This window comes from Oncorhynchus kisutch, linkage group LG1, assembly GCF_002021735.2.
Source record: "Oncorhynchus kisutch isolate 150728-3 linkage group LG1, Okis_V2, whole genome shotgun sequence".
Lineage (NCBI taxonomy): Eukaryota > Metazoa > Chordata > Actinopteri > Salmoniformes > Salmonidae > Oncorhynchus > Oncorhynchus kisutch.
The window spans coordinates 33,814,750-33,833,081 of NC_034174.2; the positions used below are offsets into that span (position 1 = coordinate 33,814,750).

General features: G+C 41.1%; 1 protein-coding gene across 1 annotated transcript in view; it reads left to right on the top strand.

Moving 5' to 3' along the window:
- The window catches only part of LOC109904750 (beta-1,4 N-acetylgalactosaminyltransferase 1), a 31,138-nt gene extending 15,301 nt beyond the window's left edge, over nucleotides 1–15,837 (top strand). The window contains exons 2-12 of the mRNA XM_020501925.2: nucleotides 1,195–1,287; nucleotides 1,548–1,770; nucleotides 1,878–2,054; nucleotides 2,343–2,449; nucleotides 3,007–3,044; nucleotides 3,191–3,371; nucleotides 3,508–3,600; nucleotides 3,736–3,923; nucleotides 4,108–4,248; nucleotides 10,618–10,858; nucleotides 11,455–15,837. Coding sequence (XP_020357514.1) covers nucleotides 1,556–1,770; nucleotides 1,878–2,054; nucleotides 2,343–2,449; nucleotides 3,007–3,044; nucleotides 3,191–3,371; nucleotides 3,508–3,600; nucleotides 3,736–3,923; nucleotides 4,108–4,248; nucleotides 10,618–10,858; nucleotides 11,455–11,672 — 1,599 coding nt within the window. The 5' untranslated portion in view covers nucleotides 1,195–1,287; nucleotides 1,548–1,555 and the 3' untranslated portion in view covers nucleotides 11,673–15,837. The remainder of the gene's footprint in view (nucleotides 1–1,194; nucleotides 1,288–1,547; nucleotides 1,771–1,877; nucleotides 2,055–2,342; nucleotides 2,450–3,006; nucleotides 3,045–3,190; nucleotides 3,372–3,507; nucleotides 3,601–3,735; nucleotides 3,924–4,107; nucleotides 4,249–10,617; nucleotides 10,859–11,454) is intronic.
- The last annotated feature ends 2,495 nt before the right edge of the window (nucleotides 15,838–18,332 follow it).

Below are 18,332 nucleotides of genomic sequence, written 5' to 3' on the forward strand. Positions count from 1 at the left end.
GGTTAAATAAAGGTGTTCTCAACTAGCCTACCTGGTTAAATAAAGGTTAAATAAAAAAATAAAGAAATCTTTCCCCCTGCTGTAGATGTTGCTCAGCATCTCTCCGGTGTAGAGCCTTATCTTTCCCCCTGCTGTAGATGTTGCTCAGCATCTCTCCTGTGTAGAGCCTTATCTTTCCCCCTGCTGTAGATGTTGCTCAGCATCTCTCCGGTGTAGAGCCTTATCTTTCCCCCTGCTGTAGATGTTGCTCAGCATCTCTCCGGTGTAGAGCCTTATCTTTCCCCCTGCTGTAGATGTTGCTCAGCATCTCTCCGGTGTAGAGCCTTATCTTTCCCCCTGCTGTAGATGTTGCTCAGCATCTCTCCGGTGTAGAGCCTTATCTTTCCCCCTGCTGTAGATGTTGCTCAGCATCTCTCCGGTGTAGAGCCTTATCTTTCCCCCTGCTGTAGATGTTGCTCAGCATCTCTCCTGTGTAGAGCCTTATCTTTCCCCCTGCTGTAGATGTTGCTCAGCATCTCTCCTGTGTAGAGCCTTATCTTTCCCCCTGCTGTAGATGTTGCTCAGCATCTCTCCGGTGTAGAGCCTTATCTTTCCCCCTGCTGTAGATGTTGCTCAGCATCTCTTCGGTGTAGAGCCTTAGATGTTGCTCAGCATCTCTTCGGTGTAGAGCCTTAGATGTTGCTCAGCATCTCTCCGGTGTAGAGCCTTATCTTTCCCCCTGCTATAGATGTTGCTCAGCATCTCTCCGGTGTAGAGCCTTTTCTTTCCCCCTGCTGTAGATGTTGCTCAGCATCTCTCCTGTGTAGAGCCTTATCTTTCCCCCTGCTGTAGATGTTGCTCAGCATCTCTCCTGTGTAGAGCCTTATCTTTCCCCCTGCTGTAGATGTTGCTCAGCATCTCTCCAGTGTAGAGCCTTATCTTCCCCCTGCTGTAGATGTTGCTCAGCATCTCTCCGGTGTTAGCTGAATGGTATTGATGACGGTTGTGTTAACAGCTCTTTATCACTATGAAAGGCCATCATATCTGCTAAACATCCTTACCTTTGATGTTGCAGTTTCCTCCCATCTAAATATATTGTTTTTATTTTCACCAATGTTAATATTGTTCACTGGGCCATTTATAATACAATGTCCTGAGAAGTTACTTCCGTTATACTGCTGAAAAAAACATAACTGATTTGTTATTGCTTTGCAGATGGGGAAAGTCCTTAGCTATTCATTATGGGATTTTGGGGGATGCCATGGCCTACAGGAGACATCTTCTCTCTGAGTGGATACAGGCAATAGGGTATGATACCAGCTCTCTCTTTTCCTGTAATGGGTGTGTAACAAATACAAAATTGTTTAGAATGTTAAATCAGATGTCATGTGATACTCTCAGCTGCCATTTGCTGTATCTGAAGATAAACGAATCATGGCAACATTCAATTCATCCAGCAATTAGGCTAATCTTGTCACCTCAGATATGGTCACATACTGTTGGAAGTTCACCACCAAAGCAAGTGGTGACCGCAGCACGTTCCTGTTTGTCCTTGTGTGCTTTGCCAGTTTTTAGGATGCGTTCCCTGAGGAAGACAGTGTTGTTGGCCATTGTGGCATCAGTGGTGTTGGTGGTTGCCCTCCTCCATTCTTGGCCCACCAGGGCCTACACCACAGTGGATGTCCGCCAGAGACCAGGGCCTATAGTAGAGAGGCACCTGGAGGAGAGGCTCCCAGAACCGGACCAAAGATCAACCAACATCGCTTATCGCCTGAAGGAGAGTGTTGCAGGGTCAGTTTGAAATAAGGCCTTTGAAATAATTCCGATATTGTATTTCATTGTCATTTTCATTGTCATTTAATTGATGGAGTCCTATTGTCCCTTTCATCTCTCTCCAGACTGTTGGCACGTAACGGGTGCGTGTGTGAGGGTGAGAGTGGTGGCGTGAACCTGCCCTTTGCCCAGCTGCTGTTCCCACGGGTGTCGGCCCACCCCCTGCACACTGCTTTTGATGCCTCTGAGCTGGAGGAGATGAAAAGACGGAGGGCCAAGGAGTACCAGGGCTTCCAGATGAGGTGAGAGCACAGAACTGTATACCAGCACAGAACTGAAAGGATATCCCATATATCATCTCAGTTATTCCTTACACTAGGGATGCTGTGTCTGTCCTTTCATGTGATTCATTTCCAAGCTTGTACACTCTTAGGCTTAGGTTAAAGTTGCTGTAGGTCTTTTGAAGGATATGATGTCAACATTACCCCATCTTTTAAACAAATAGCCTAATAGAGTTCATGAAGCTTCATTCTAGCTGTAATAGCTGTGAATACTGATTATTCACCTGATGTGTATTTGTCCCCCTCCAGGTCTCAGACTCCTGTAGATATGCTCATTGTGGCCGAGGCCAACAATCCTCTGCAGTACCCAACACAGGGGGTGGAAGTACGGCCCCTCAAAACCATACTCATCCCAGGTCTGATTTATAACAGGGATTAGTTTAGTTTTACCTTGATATAAACGGGAAGGTTCCTTGATATTTAAAACCTTAATTGTCAAGGAAACCTGGTATAATATGGGAAGCACAGAAAGTGAAGTGTAGTTAGATGAAGCAACAAATTCAGGGAAAGACTGTCCTCTTACAACAATACATAATTTAAAAAAACACATGTACAAGTAATCTCGATGCTTACAACAATTTAATAGATCTTATTCACCAACATATCGGTCTCAAATTACCTTTATCAGGGTATTCTTACAGGGAGGTAAAACTCAGTCTTTTGAAGAGGCAGACAATAGGTGTTCCAACCATCTAACATGTACTATTATTACAACCGCTGACAACTCCTATTTCTACCATTACCATTATTACTACCTTGATAACCTGCTGTTCTGGAAGACAGAGAATAGGATGTTGTTGCACAACAGAGAAAGTGTTTACTCCAGCTGACAGTTGATGCAGTGTATTTGGATTGGATGAACATCCAGCAGCTTCATCAAATATGCCAGTAATTATATGTCAAATGTTTTCAGGGCTTGCCTTACAGGACCTTCCCAGAGAGCTGTACACAGTAAGTAGACAGATCATTTCTGGTTTGAGTTATTATTTCCAGTACTATTTCATCTGTCTGGTCTTTGTCAAGTAAAAAACGGCATATTTCCTTATTGCTTTATCTTCTTTGTTCCCTGTCTCCCTCTTAATTATTTCCCTTCTTAGGTCAACTTCACCTCCACCCTGGGAGTGTTAAATGTGGCAGCGGAAGTTGAGGGGGTAAAGGTCAAAGGTGACGGGGAGATGCACATGACCCTGATGAGCAGCCTGCTGCCCAACCTGAATCGGCAGTTACAATTTGTCTCCTACACCAACACACTGTTCCACCCTAGTACAGCAGACACAGGTGAGGCCTGACACACCTGACTTTCTGGTGTACTACTGCTTTCTGGGTTGTGTCCATTAACAAAGACCTACACCAAATGCTGTCTGTAATATATTTGTGGTAATGAGGTTGAAAATACTCTCGCTATGTCTTTCAGTGCAGTTTGAGACCGAGGGACACCAAGCCATGTTCACCATCAAGATCCGTCATCGTGTAACTCCAAAACTCTACAACACAGGACCCAAAGGGGGTATGTGGACAAATACAACTGTCGACTGCATCTCACAACAGCACAACACTTAACTAAAAAATAACCAAAATCTAATCGGAGATCAACGTGTAATGTCAAAGACCCTAACTTTGTCTCTCTCTGTTCCCAATCTAGAATACAACATCAGTGCCCTTGTTACGATAGCAACCAAAACTTTCCTGCGCTATGACAAGCTCCAAGATCTCATCGACAGCGTGCGACGATACTATCCCACTGTTACCATAGTAATAGCTGATGACAGCGAAAACCCCAAGACTGTCTCTGGCCCCTACATCGAACATTACATCATGCCATTTGGAAAGGTATTTTTTTAAACATTGCTGCCTCTTTTTAATATATAGGAACCAGTGTACCTGTCACATATTGTTTTTTTGTCTAGCAATAACATTGTTTGCTTAAATAATAGTTGACTAAGATTTCCTTAGTTGTCTTATCGCAGCTTTGGCTTCCTCTGTCCCACATCCTGTTCTCTACCACAACAACTAGGGATGGTTTGCAGGACGGAACCTAGCTGTTTCCCAGGTGACCACTAAATATCTGTTGTGGGTGGATGATGACTTCATCTTCACGGCCAACACCAAGCTGGAGAAACTAGTGGACGTACTGGAGAAGACCACCCTGGATCTGGTGAGGGGGCACAGGCCATGCCATACTGTATTGCTGACCTGGGTTCAAATACTATTTGAAATATTTCAAATACTTTGAGCGTTTGTGTTAGCCTGCCTGAAGAGAGAAGGGTTTGCCCTTTTTAGACTTTTCAGTTGGTTCCATTGCAACAGGTAAGCTCAATTAAGCACAGGTGAAACCATTTCAAATAGTGTTTGAACCCAGGTGTGTTGTATTGCTGCTAGTGATTTTAATATAGCATGGGACTGTTCAATCCCACCCTCCTTTTATGAGTTATTTTGGTGGTGACAATTTGCTGACCCTTCTGTAAAAAACACAAGAATTTCAAATGAACACATGATCTCGTGTGATCTAATTTGATCACATAACAACATGTGAAGCAACATGTGAAGTAACATGATAACATGAAACTAGAGTCGTGGCCAAAAGTTTTGGGAATGACACAAATATACATTTTCACAGTCTGCTGCCTCAGTGTCTTTAGATATATTTGTCAGTTGGTACTATGGAATACTGTAGACCCTTCTTTTTCAAGACCTCTGCAATCCGCCCTGGCATGCTGTCAATTAACTGACTGATGGCAGCCCATTCTTGCATAATCAATGATTGGAGTTTGTCAGAATTTGTGGGTTTTTGTTTGTTCACCCGCCTCTTGAGGATTGACCACAAGTTCTCAATGGGATTAAGGTCTGGGGAGATTCCTGGTCATGGACCCAAAATGTTTCAATGTTTTGTTCCCCGAGCCACTTAGTTATCATTTATGCCTTTTGTCAAGGTGCTCTATCATGCTGGAAAAGGCATTGTTCGTCACCAAACCTTTCCTGGATGGTTGGGAGAAGTTGCTCTCGGAGGATGTGTTAGTACAGTGCCTTGCGAAAGTATTCGGCCCCCTTAAGTTAATACTTTTTAGCGCCACCTTTTGCTACGATTACAGCTGTAAGTCGCTTGGGGTATGTCTCTATCAGTTTTGCACATCGAGAGACTGAATTTTTTTCTTCTCCTTGTATGAGCTGAAAGTTTAGAGGGACGGCCAGGTCTTGGTAGATTTGCAGTGGTCTGATACTCCTTCCATTTCAATATTATCGCTTGCACAGTTTGCTGCACTGAAAGTAAAGGGGCTGAATAATTTTGCACGCCCAATTTTTCAGTTTTTGATTTGTTAAAAAAGTTTGAAATATCCAATAAATGTCGTTCCACTTCATGATTGTGTCCCACTTGTTGTTGATTCTTCACAAAAAAATACAGTTTTATATCTTTATGTTTGAAGCCTGAAATGTGGCAAAAGGTCGCAAAGTTCAAGGGGGCCGAATACTTTCGCAAGGCACTGTACCATTCTTTATTCATGGCTGTGTTCTTAGGCAAAATTGTGAGTGAGCCCACTCCCTTGGCTGAGATGCAACCCCACACATGAATGGTCTCAGGATGCTTTACTGTTGGAATGACACAGGACTGATGGTAGCGCTCACCTTGTCTTCTCCGGACAAGCTTTTATCCGGATGCCCCAAACAATTGGAAAGGGGATTCATTAGAGAAAATTACTTTACCCCAGTCCTCAGCAGTCCGATCCCTGTACCTTTTGCAGAATATCAGTCTGTCCCTGATGTTTTTCCTGGAAAGAATTGCTTCTTTGCTGCCCTTCTTGACACCAGGCCATCCTCCAAGTATTCGCCTCACTGTGCATGCAGATGCACTCACACCTGCCTTCTGCCATTCCTGAGCAAGCTCTGTACTGGTGGTGCACCATTCCTGCAGTTGAATCAAATTTAGGAGACGGTCCTGGCGCTTCCTGGACTTTCTTGGGCGCCCAACAATTGAACCGCTCTCCTTGAAGTTCTTGATGATCTGATAAATGGTTGATTTAGGTCCAATCTTACTGGCAGCAATATCCTTGCCTGTGAAGCCCTTTTTGTGCAAAGCAATGATGACGGCACATGTTTCCTTGCAGGTAACCATGGTTGACAGAGGAAGAACAATGATTCCAAGCACCACCCTCCTTTTGAAGCTTCCAGTCTGTTATTCAAACTCAATCAGCATGACAGTGTGATCTCCAGCCTTGTCCTCGTCAACACTCACACCTGTGTTAACGAGAGAATCACTGACATGATGTCAGCTGGTCCTTTTGTGGCAGGGCTGAATGCAGTGGAAATGTTTTTTGGGGGATACAGTTCATTTGCATGGAAAAGAGGGACTTTGCAATTAATTGCAATTCATCTGATCACTCTTCATAACATTCTGGAGTATATGCAAATTGCAATCATACAAACTGAGGCAGCAGACTTTGTGAAAATTAATATTTGTGACATTCTCCAAACCTTTGGCCACGATGTGATCACATGTGAAAACACAATCTCCTGTGAAATAAATGTGACAACATGGGGAGGCAAAATTTCAACATGTGATACCATGACACTGTATTTTTACAACTAAATGAAGGTGTTAATGTGAAAGGACCGTATGGTGCTGTATGTTGATTACTTGGGACTCAACCTCACTTGGGATTTGAACTCACAACTGCTTGGTTGCTAGCTACCTTAAGTTCCTGTTGCGCCACCAATTATGTGGATATAATGGAAAGTATTCAGAGCCTTTGAATTGTTCCACATTATAAAATTGATTAAATAAAATAAAAAATCCTCAGCAAAGGAGAGATCCTTGATGAAAACCTGCGCTCAGGACCTCCGACTGGGGTGAAGGTTCACCTTCCAACCGGACAACGACCCTAAGCACTCATCTAAGACAACGCAAGAGTGGCTTTGGGACAAGTCTCGGAATGTCCTCGGTTGGCCCAGCCAGAGCCAGGACTTGAACCCGATCAAATTTCTTTGGAGAGACCTGAAAATAGCTGTGCAGCAATGCTCCCCATCCAAACTCCCCAAATATAGGTGTGCCAAGCGTCATACCCAAGAAGACTCGATGCTGTAATCGCTGCCAAGGGCACTTCAACAAAGTACTTAGTGAAGAGTCTGAACATTTATGTGAATGGGATATTTCAGTTTTTTTATTTGTAATAAATTTGGTAAAATTTCAACATCTATTTTTGCTTTGACATTATGGGGTATTGTGTGTAGATTGATTAGGGGGGCAAAAACTGTTTAATCAATTTTAGAAATAAGACTAAGAAAATGTGGAAAAAGTCAAGGGGTCCGAACACTTTGCCCAAAGTTGCAGTAAAAATAAAGTAAATGTATATGAAAACATGGTGTTATTTCTATAAAATTACAGTATGCTGCTGTATTTTGATTTAATTTACTGTAAAGTATTGTATAATTTTGTACCGTGACCACAACAGGGTCATGTTACAGTGCAGCTACACTGCCATATCTGTCAGCATGAAAGAGTTATAGGCCACAGACTTATTGGCAAGAATGAATTTCTGCACTTTGTTGAAAGCCTCCCAGAATCAAGTAAATAATTGTCCAATTATCACAACCAACGTAACAGTAACGTAAAACTAGCAGTGCTCAAGGACACTTTACATTGTAGAGCATACATTCATTCTTTGGGGATTAAACATACATTGTAGAGCATACATTCATTCTTTGGGGATTAAACATACATTGTAGAGCATACATTCATTCTTTGGGGATTAAACATACATTGTAGAGCATACATTCATTCTTTGGGGATTAAACATACATTGTAGAGCATACATTCATTCTTTGGGGATTAAACATACATTGTAGAGCATACATTCATTCTTTGAGGATTAAACATACATTGTAGAGCATACATTCATTCTTTGGGGATTAAACATACATTGTAGAGCATACATTCATTCTTTGGGGATTAAACATACATTGTAGAGCATACATTCATTCTTTGGGGATTAAACATACATTGTAGAGCATACATTCATTCTTTGGGGATTAAACATATCGGTTTGGAGTGCATCAATGTTTCTGCAGTGCCACCAGGTTCATACATGGTATGGTTAGAGTACACTAGTGTTCCCTGGAATACAAAAAGGTCAGAGATGCACTTCACAGGTACACATATGTACAGTTCGGTACCTTGTAGGTATAATGGGAATTTTTTTTAACCTAATATTTTTTATATAAAGTACGATCATCACTGCGCTTTAAATTATAGTTGGGGGTAATGTACTGGAGCATGGTCAAATATGTGTTTGTGCGAACTGTCAGTTATTCTCAGTTCTGACTATTGTCTCATCATTGATTACATTTATTTAATTCCTCAATTTGAGGGTTTTCTGTGTAGCTGTATAATGTTGGTGGTGCATATTAATCTGCTTTAATGTTACACCTGAATCACTATGATAAATATTTTTTTTCTTGAGTTTATTATTAACAAAGCTGAGATGTACTTTATAGTCCAAACGGTAGGAATATAGGTGAAATCAGTTACTGACACCGACGTGGTGGTTGTGAGTTCAAATCCCGAATAAGGACATGTTGAATAATAATTACTGTATAAAATGAACACACACAATATAGTTGTGTGTTAAAATCACTGTGTGTGAGTGTATCATAATGAACATTTTAATCCACAAGTGACTCTTCATGTGAAGTGTTCCATAAACTGGAGAGGAAGTAAATCCCATGCTACAGAAGGCTATATCAGTCTGCTAACACAGTACTAGTAAAGACCCAGTGTACGACTTCTAGGGAAGAAAATCCCATGCTACAGAAGGCTATATCAGTCTGCTAATACAGTACTAGTAAAGACCCAGTGTACGACTTCTAGGGAAGAAAATCCCATGCTACAGAAGGCTATATCAGTCTGCTAATACAGTACTAGTAAAGACCCAGTGTACGACTTCTAGGGAAGAAAAACAACTTTTTTTTAATTGTGTATTTTATTATGATTTTCCTGGGGGTGCTGCAACACCTTTGGCATCCCTATTTCCCGTGACTATGAATGATCAAAATAGTTATACTCTTTAAAAAAAAATGTGGATAGTGGTGTCTGTGAGATATTTTACTAAGACATAATTCAACACTTTCTGTGCAACAGTCAAGACCAGTTCAGGAGCATTCTCTGGACTCACTGGGAGCTACTCTGCAGAGCCAAAAACAGCTCCTACTCGATTCAGCACATTCCGTCTTGGGTACTATGAGGGAACACAATCAGCACTCCAGTCATTTGCCAGACAGACACAACTTACATCATGAGTTCAATTAACGTTTTACAATTATTTGGGATTACAGTACATCATGAAAAGAGTATTGAAATAAACTCCTATAGTAGCTGTCTTGTGAAGATGACAAATGAGGAAAATGAGGAAGCGGCGTTCCCCTCTGATGTTGATGACCTAACTAGCCACATCCTGTCTCTCGAAACACAGTAGCTTTTCCTTTAAAAGCTACAAGCGAGAAGATTGACCGGGATTCAATCTTCTCGCTTGTAGCTTTTAAAGGAAAAGCTACTGTCCCGGCCTTGTTCTCCAGTTACAAAAGAAAACAAACCCAGACACTAGCCACTTTAATAATCTCTCTGTATCTTGCATTACTCATCTCATATGTGTATACTGTACTCTATACTATGCAATACTTTATCTTAGTCCAATGATGCTCTGACATGTATATATATTCATAATCCATTCCTTACTTAGAGTTAGGTGTATTTTGGGTATATGTTGGGAAACTATTAGATATTACTTGTTAGATATTACTGCACTGTTGGAACTAGAAGCACAAGCATTTTGCTACACCCGCAATAACATCTGCAAACACGTGTATGTGACCAATAACATTTGATTTGATTTGAGATGCAAGCAATTTTGACAACACACTCTCCATCTCCCTCTATTCTTCACAGGCATATTCTTGCTTTGTAGCACATGCACACCACAGCAATATTATGCATGAACAAAAGTAAAAAGTTAACAAAGTAAACACAAAAGCCCCAAAATCGGACATCCACATAAGGCTGAATGAAGGGGGTTTTGTTTGGAGCCCGAATCCAACTCTGATACCTTACTATGGGCTGGGGGAATAGAATAGACCACTTGTGTGCCACAGACGGGGACTCCAGCTCTTGAGCGGGAAGTCTATGGGTTACACATGTCAGCAGCTGGTCTGGTGTATACTTTGAATGAGTTCTTTCTTCGGCCCACAAAAGCACAGCCAGAACAACATAAGAGGCAGATATTTCTCAGTTTTCTGGTTCTTATTTTAGTTTAGTTTGTTTATTGTGTCCTTTGGAATGAAGTGATCCAATGGGTCCAAAGGTTTCCATCGGTTTCCTTGTATATCAAATCACTGCAGCAGGCACTCAATATCACTTTCAGACTATTGGAAGTATCCCTAATGTTTGTTTATTCATTGTACACACTACACAGTATTTGTGAAAAGCTGGTATGTATGTGTGTGTCAGGATCAGTTAATGCATTGTGTGTGTGTGTTTTAGGTGGGTGGTGCAGTGCGGGAGGCCACAGGCTACACTGCCACCTACAGGCAGACCATCTCCATTGAGCAAGGGGAGGAGGAGGAGGGCGACTGCCTGCACATGCGGAGGGCCTTCCACCACATCATACAGGGCTTCCCAAACTGTGTGGTCACTGACGGGGTCATCAACTTCTTCCTGGCCCGCACAGACAAGGTCCAGCAGGTGGGCTTCGACCCCCGCCTGGCCAGAGTGGCCCACCTGGGTGAGTATGGCCCCAAAGCACAGCACCACACAGGGTGTACCTGTCCATAACATCAGCTGCACCTGTGGTTAAATTGAGCTACCTGGAGCTGGGCTCCTGCACCTTACTGGTCCAAAGAGGAGTAGGATAGAAAGTAGGATAAAAGTACTAGCCCCAGCCCTAATCCTAGCTTCATGTCTACAACCTGGTTCAACCCTTACCATAACCTTAACACTAATCCTGACATAACCCTAACCTTGTGTTCAACACTGGTTCAACCCTCATCCTAACCCCTCCAAATAGGGCTCCCCCACCTCTGAATTCCCAATTTAACCGCTGAGCTGCACCATCTACATTTGGAAGAAGGTCATATAAGTAACAGTACTTCAAAACCAAATGGAAGAGAACATTTGGATACTTGGGCACAAAACCACAAAACCCATTTTTGCAGTCTTAATAGTCATTAACAGTTATCCAAAAGGTCAAGGAGGGAACAAAATAGCTTCTTCTCATGTTGGTGAGTTGCATTTGTTCATATAAATTGTGTGATACCTGAAGTGCCCTCAGCATAAAAACAAACCTCTTTCCTTTTGCTCTGACCCATTGGTTCTTTTCAGAGTTTTTCATTGATGGCCTTGGCTCGCTTCACGTGGGATCCTGTGATGATGTCATCGTCAATCACGCCACCAAGATCAAGCTTCCCTGGGTCAGCCAATCAGAGAGTGACAAGACTTACGCCAAGTTCCGCTACCCACCAGCCTCCTCGGACGCCACACACACCAAAAATGGCCTCCTCTATTTTAAGAACCACTTCCAGTGTTTGACTCACAATTAAATGTCTTTTTTTTTTACCTGTAGCTTCTCCTCTCGTTCAAGATTCCTGCTCTTCCTGAGTTGCCAAAGAAGCCCTCGCCCGATGTGTCCCATCAGATAAGATTTTAGACAACCACATTACATGCTTTCCCTTAAAAACAGCCTTGCTTGTTTCACTCTAGAGGGATTGTCATTCAAACAGAGCAAAGCTGTCATTTCTCGTAACTTTGCTCTTCACTTGTGTACTCTTGATTGTAAACTCAAGGTAGAGATAATTTTAAGGCATTTACAGTGCATTTGCCCCTTTGACATTTTCCATATTTTGTTACGTTACAGCCGTATTCTAAAATATATTAAATAGTTTTTCCCCCCTCATCAATCTACACACATATTGGGGCGGCAGGTAGCCTAGTGGTTAGAGCATTGGGCCAGTATCTGAAAGGTTGCTAGATTGAATTCCCGAGCTGACAAGGTAAAAATCGTCGTTCTGAACATCATTGTAAATAAGAATGTGTTCTTAACTGACTTGCCTAGTAAAATAAATATTGACATAGCAAAACAGGTTTTTAGAAAGGTTTGCAAATGTATTAAAAATACAAAACTGAAATATCACATTTACATATGTATTCAGACCCTTTACTCAGTACTTTGTTGAAGCAACTTTGGCAGTAATTACAGCCTCTAGTCTTCTTGGGTATGTTGCAAGCTTGGCACGCCTGTATTTGGGGAGTTTCTCCCATTCTTCTCTGCAGGTCCTCTCAAGCTCTGTCAGGCTGGATGGGGAGTGTCGCTGCACAGCTATTTTCAGATCTCTCCAAAGATTTTCGATCGGGTTCAAGTCCGGGCTCAGGCGGGGCCACTCAAGGACATTCAGAGACTTGTCCTGAATTGAGTTGTTTTGGCAGTGTGCTTATGGATGTTGTCTTGTTGGAATGTGAAACTTCGACCCAGTCTAAGGTCCTGAGCGCTCTGGAGCAGGTTTTCATCAAGGATCTCTCTCTGTACTTTGCTCTGTTAATCTTTCCCTCGATCCTGACTAGTATCCCAGTCCCTGCTGCTGAAAAACATCCCCACAGCATGATGCTGCCAACACCATCCTTCACCGTAGGAATGGTGCCAGGTTTTCTCCAGACTTCACACTTGGCATTCAGTTCAAAGAGTTCAATCTTGGTTTCGTCAGACCAGAGAATCTTATCTTATCCTTTAGGTGCCTTTTGGCAAGCTCCAAGCGAGCTGTCATGTGCCTTTTACTGAAGAGTGGCTTCCGTTTGGCCATAAAGGCCACCTGACTGGTGGAGTGCTACATAGATGGTTGTCCTTCTAGAAGGTTCTCCCATCTCCACAGAGGAACTCTGGAGCTCTGTCAAAGTGACTCTCTGGTTCTTGGTCACCTCTCTGACCAAGACCCTTCTCCCCTGATTGCTCAGTTTGGCCAGGCGGCCAGCTCTAGGAAGATTCTTGGTGGTTCCAAGCTTCTTCCATTTAAGAATGATGGATCCCACCGTGCTTCTACACCTGCATTGCTTGCTATTTTGGGGTTTTAGGCTGGGTTTCTGTACAGCACTTTGAGATATCAGCTGATGTACGAAGGGCTATATAAATACATTTGATTTGATTTGTGCCTTTCCAAATCATGTCCAATCAATTTAATTTAATAAATGGAAACAGGATGCACCTGTGCTCAATTTGAGTCTCATAGCAAAGGGTCTGAATACTCATGTAAATAAGGTATTTCTGTTTTAATTTTTTAATACATTTGCAAACCTTTCTGAACCTGTTTTCGCTTTCTCATTATGGGGTACTGTGTGTAGATTGATGAGGGGGAAAACTAATTGAATACATTTTAGAATAAGGCTGTAACGTAACAAGATGTGGAAAAAGTCGAGGGGTCTGAATCGTTTCAGAATGCAGTGTATGTGCGTTTTGTACCTCAAATCTTATCTGACGCCTTGCCACTGAGTCCTTTTGTTAAAGAGACAGAGAACAAAAAGATGCTGAATTCCTATCGATGGCACAATTGGTTGATATTTAGGAAAAGGTGCAAGAAGTAGCATTAGCCGCTTACAGGACTTAATGAGGTGAAAAGGTTTCCATACTGTTGCCAAGAGATCAGATATGTGTGTAGTCTGTCATTCCTGTTGTACTACACAGTTTGAGCTGGACTGAGCTCTATGGGTCAGCCAAATGGGGACTTAGGAGACTGAGGATGGGATTGACAGTCAGTAGAGAGGACACTTCTTAGCATGTGAGAATCTCTCAGACACAGCACATGGAAGATGAACACATTCAAGACTCTAAATGTGTGGTTAATTCACCCTGGTTGTGCCAAAGGGTTTCCAGGTGGTTTGAGGTTGAATTATATTTTTGTTTGGTTCGTTTTCCTGCCCCTTACCAGTGGTGTAAAGTACTTAAGTAAAAATAATTTAAAGTACTACTTAAGTAGTTTTGGGGGGGTATTTGTACTTTACTGTTTATATTTTTGACAACTTTTACTTTTACTTCACTACATTCCTAAGGCTAATTATGTACTTTTTACTCCATACATTTTCCCTGACAACCAAAAGTACTTGCATTTTAATGCTTAGCAGTACAGGAAAATAGTCCAATTCACACATTAATCAAGAGAACATCCCTGGTCATCCCTGCTGCCTCTTATCTGGCAGACTCACGAATCACAAATGCTTAGTTTGTAAATGATGTCTGAGTGTTGGAGTGTGCTTCTGGCTATCCATTTAAAAAAGAAGAAAATTGTGCCATCTGGTTTGCTAAACATAAATTATTTATACTTTTACTTTTGATACTTAAGAATATTTTTAAGGATCAAAAGTAAAAGTTTTCCACCACTGCCCCTTACCCAGAACCCTCTGTGTCACTGTCACCCCTGTCTGGCCCATGCATGAGGAGAATGAGGCTCATCCATCTGATCTGGGATCTAACCTCGGAACAATATCCCTATTTCTCCTGGTCTGCTGCAATATGTCTATCTGGGGTCTATCCCACTCTGTTTTCTACTCCAAGCATCATAAAAAGGAACGCTTCTGTCCATGCATGCCTTTTAATGGGAGTTGAGATTGATAGCATTTTTACAGTGCCTTCAGAAAGTATTCATACTCCTTGACTTATTCCACATTTTTTTACAGCCTGAATTCAAAATGGCTTAAATATTTTTTTCTCACTCATCTACAGTACACACAATACCCCATAATGACAAAGTGAAAACATATTTTTTGACATTTTTGCTAATTTATTGAAAATTAAATACAGAAAATATCTAATTTACATAAGCATTCACACCCCTGAGTCAGTAGTTTGTAGAAGCACCTTTGGCAGCAATTACAGCTGTGAGTTTTTCTGGGTATGTCTCTAAGAGCTTTCTACACTTGGACTGTGCAAAATGTACCCATTATTCTTTTCAAAATACTTCAAGCTCTGTCAAATTGGTTGTTGATCATTGCTAGACAACAATTTTCAGGTCTTGCCATAGATTTCCAAGTAGATTTAAGTGAAAACTGTAACTTGGCCACATTCACTGTCTTCTTAGTAAGCAACTCCAGTGTAGATTTGGCATTGTCTTTTAGGTTATTGTCCTGCTGAAAGGTGAATTTATCTCCCAGTGTCTAGTGGAAAGTAGACTGAACCAGGTTTTTCTCTAGGATTTAGCCTGTGTTTAGCCCCATTCTGTTTATTTTTTTATCCTGAAAAACTCCCCAGTCCTTAACAATTACAAGCATACCCATAACATAATGCAGCCACCACTATGCTTGAAAATATGTAGAGTGGTACTCAGTAATGTGTTTATTTAGGGCACAGGGCACAGAGATGAGGTAATCATTCAAAAATCATGTTAAACACTATTATGGCACACAGAGTCCATGAAACCTATGTAACTTGTTAAGCAAATGTTTACTCCTGAACTTACTTAGGCTTGCTATAACAAAGGGGTTAAATACTTATTGACTCCAGACATTTAATCTTTTCATTTTTAATTAGTTAGTACAAATGTATACAAACACAACAGCATTTTGACGTTATGGGGTTGGGTGTGTGTGTGAGCCATTTTAACTTCAGGCTGTAACACAACAAAATGTCTAAATACTTTCTGAAGGCTGTATATGCTGCCTCGAACAGAAGGGTTGGTTTGACCAAAGTGCTCAATTCTATATGGAAATAAACACACATTGAAAGAGTAATGGTAAGAATGACACAGTTTGAGTTTAGAGACTCAGTAAGGTACAGTATAAACACTGCGTATAACACAGAAGGAAATGTTTGGAGAGACAATGTTAGGATGACACACAGTGTGATGATATGAATGATAAGGAAATGGTCACAGTCACACCAAAGTATCAAGGCAGCAAAACATTTTATTTTGACAGTTCTTCTACCAAGGGTTGTATCTGTGGTGTGGCCATGCCCATGCCGACAGCAGGATCACATGATGCTATTTTGTACCATGACCACAAGATGGCCCCCTTGCATCGGAATATTGTTTCTTAAAATCAAACAAAATCATTTCTGTGGACAGTCATTTGTTATGAACTACCACTGCCAGAAATACATTAGATAACTTTTTATTTTGTCCTTTTTGAATAGAGGAATATTTTAACAGATAATATTTTGTGTGATATGTCTGCTTTAGATTTTTCTTCCCTGAAAGTGGATGTTTAACACTCAGTGAGATCTCAATTCAGTCGAACTGATTGGAGTAGCCTATTTGGGCAGTAGCTCCTCTTCCATGAGTAATGTCTGTGACTCATACCAGATAGTCTCCTCAAGCAGATGCTTCCAGTTTTCAATATGAGAAGTGTTCTGCATGTGTGTGGGGGCAGTAGTTCGTAAACAAAGACACTGCGTAATGTAGGGGTTTGATTGAATTCAACTCTCTGACTTAAATTAGTTGAAAAGATTTGGACAGTGATTTCCATTGTTCAACTGAGGATGTTGGTTAAATTTTTTTCTGCCTGCTTCTCCCTAGAACCACTGGTCTGAACAACCTGCTGCATTATAGCTCTATTTTCTTTTAAACATGATTGTAAAGTCTGATAAAAGATACCATTGATGCATGGTACTGTGTTGATTTCATCCAACATTTCGCAGAGTGTTCTGGTGTATAGCAAAAGGAAGCTTCTGAGTTAGAGAAAAGCAACTTTAAAAATGTATCCATCCATAAACATTTCAACATCCTGTACACCTGTGATAGTATGAATGGCATGGGGTGTTCTACTTAGGTCTGGATTTACCACTTTCTCACCATCTTCTGAGCAGAAGTAAGAAGAAAACTATCAAGAATGATAAGTTATTCACCAGATTTTCTTATAATAATTTTAGGAAAGGAATACACACACTTCAGACATAACACAGGCCTTTCCACCTGTAGTGTTCCCTTGTATGTCTCCCACTCTCCTTTTTCCTTCTCATTTGAAGATCAATCCAACTGCAAGAAGGTAAATAATTCCACATCTTTGATCTGAGAGAACACAAGTGAGAGTTCATTTCCATTTTTGATTTCTGTTTCTCTCTCATTCTGTTTATTCTAATCTAGAAGGATTTGATGCGCCAGCCTCTGGATCTACCTTGGTGTGCAAATCAGCTGGAATCAGTTAAAAGAGAAACATGTTGCTCCTGTGGCTGTCGTGGACAAGAGAGAGTACAGTACAGATGCTCTGAAGTTCATTAAATATTTAGATCACTGATTCATTAGCCAGCCATTCATGTTATATATCACATGCAACAAGTTGTGGAAGGAAAAACAACGTGTCGGCTGTGTAGTTTCTGCCCCTGCCTAAGACGAGGAGACTGAATGACATATCTATGAAATATTTGTGCACATGGAATACATGAAAATATTGATATGTGGATAGGTGAAATATTATACTTACCACTTTGTCATTACTGATGTGTAATTACTGGGTTTTGTGTGTGGTTATAGATGAAAATTAAATGTATTTTCAATGACCTTTGGAAACCCCGAACCCCAAAGGATACAGATGCATCTTATCCTCATGCACAGTCCTAGGTGAACAGTGATTGATTTGTCCAATTTGGTTAGAAGCGTTTCTCCGTGCTTTGAAGCCACGCTTAGCATTCATCCCAATCATGTGTTCTGACACGTTGAAATGCAACATCTGCCTTTTCAGTCCCCCGCCATACAATTAGCGAGAAAAGATCATTGGATTGGCTTGCTACCATTTTGTATACGAACAACAAAGCATTTGTATTGAGTATAGATGGTGCTTCAGTTTACCTTATACCCTGGGTTTACAAACTGAACTTCTCAAAATACTTGTTTAAAATAGTCAATGAGCCCCCATAACATTGGGGGTCAAGAAATTGACCTAATCAGGAGATTTTGGTGGCCCAAGATCATCTCCAGTATGATATTGTCCACCAGCCGGCAATCAACTCTTTTTTTCTATACAGTATACACTCCCATACGTGTTTATTTGGACAGTGAAGCAAAAACTTTTAGTAAGTCTCTATACTCCAGCGTTTTGGATTTGAGATCAAATGTTTCATATGAGGCGACGGTACAGAATGTCACCTTTTATTTGAGGGTATTTTCATATCTGTTTTGCAATTTAGAAATGAAAGCACCACCATTTGAAGGTGTCATAAGTATTTAGACAAATTCACTTATAGCCTATTAAAGTCATCAAAAGTGTAGTATTTTGTCCCATAATAC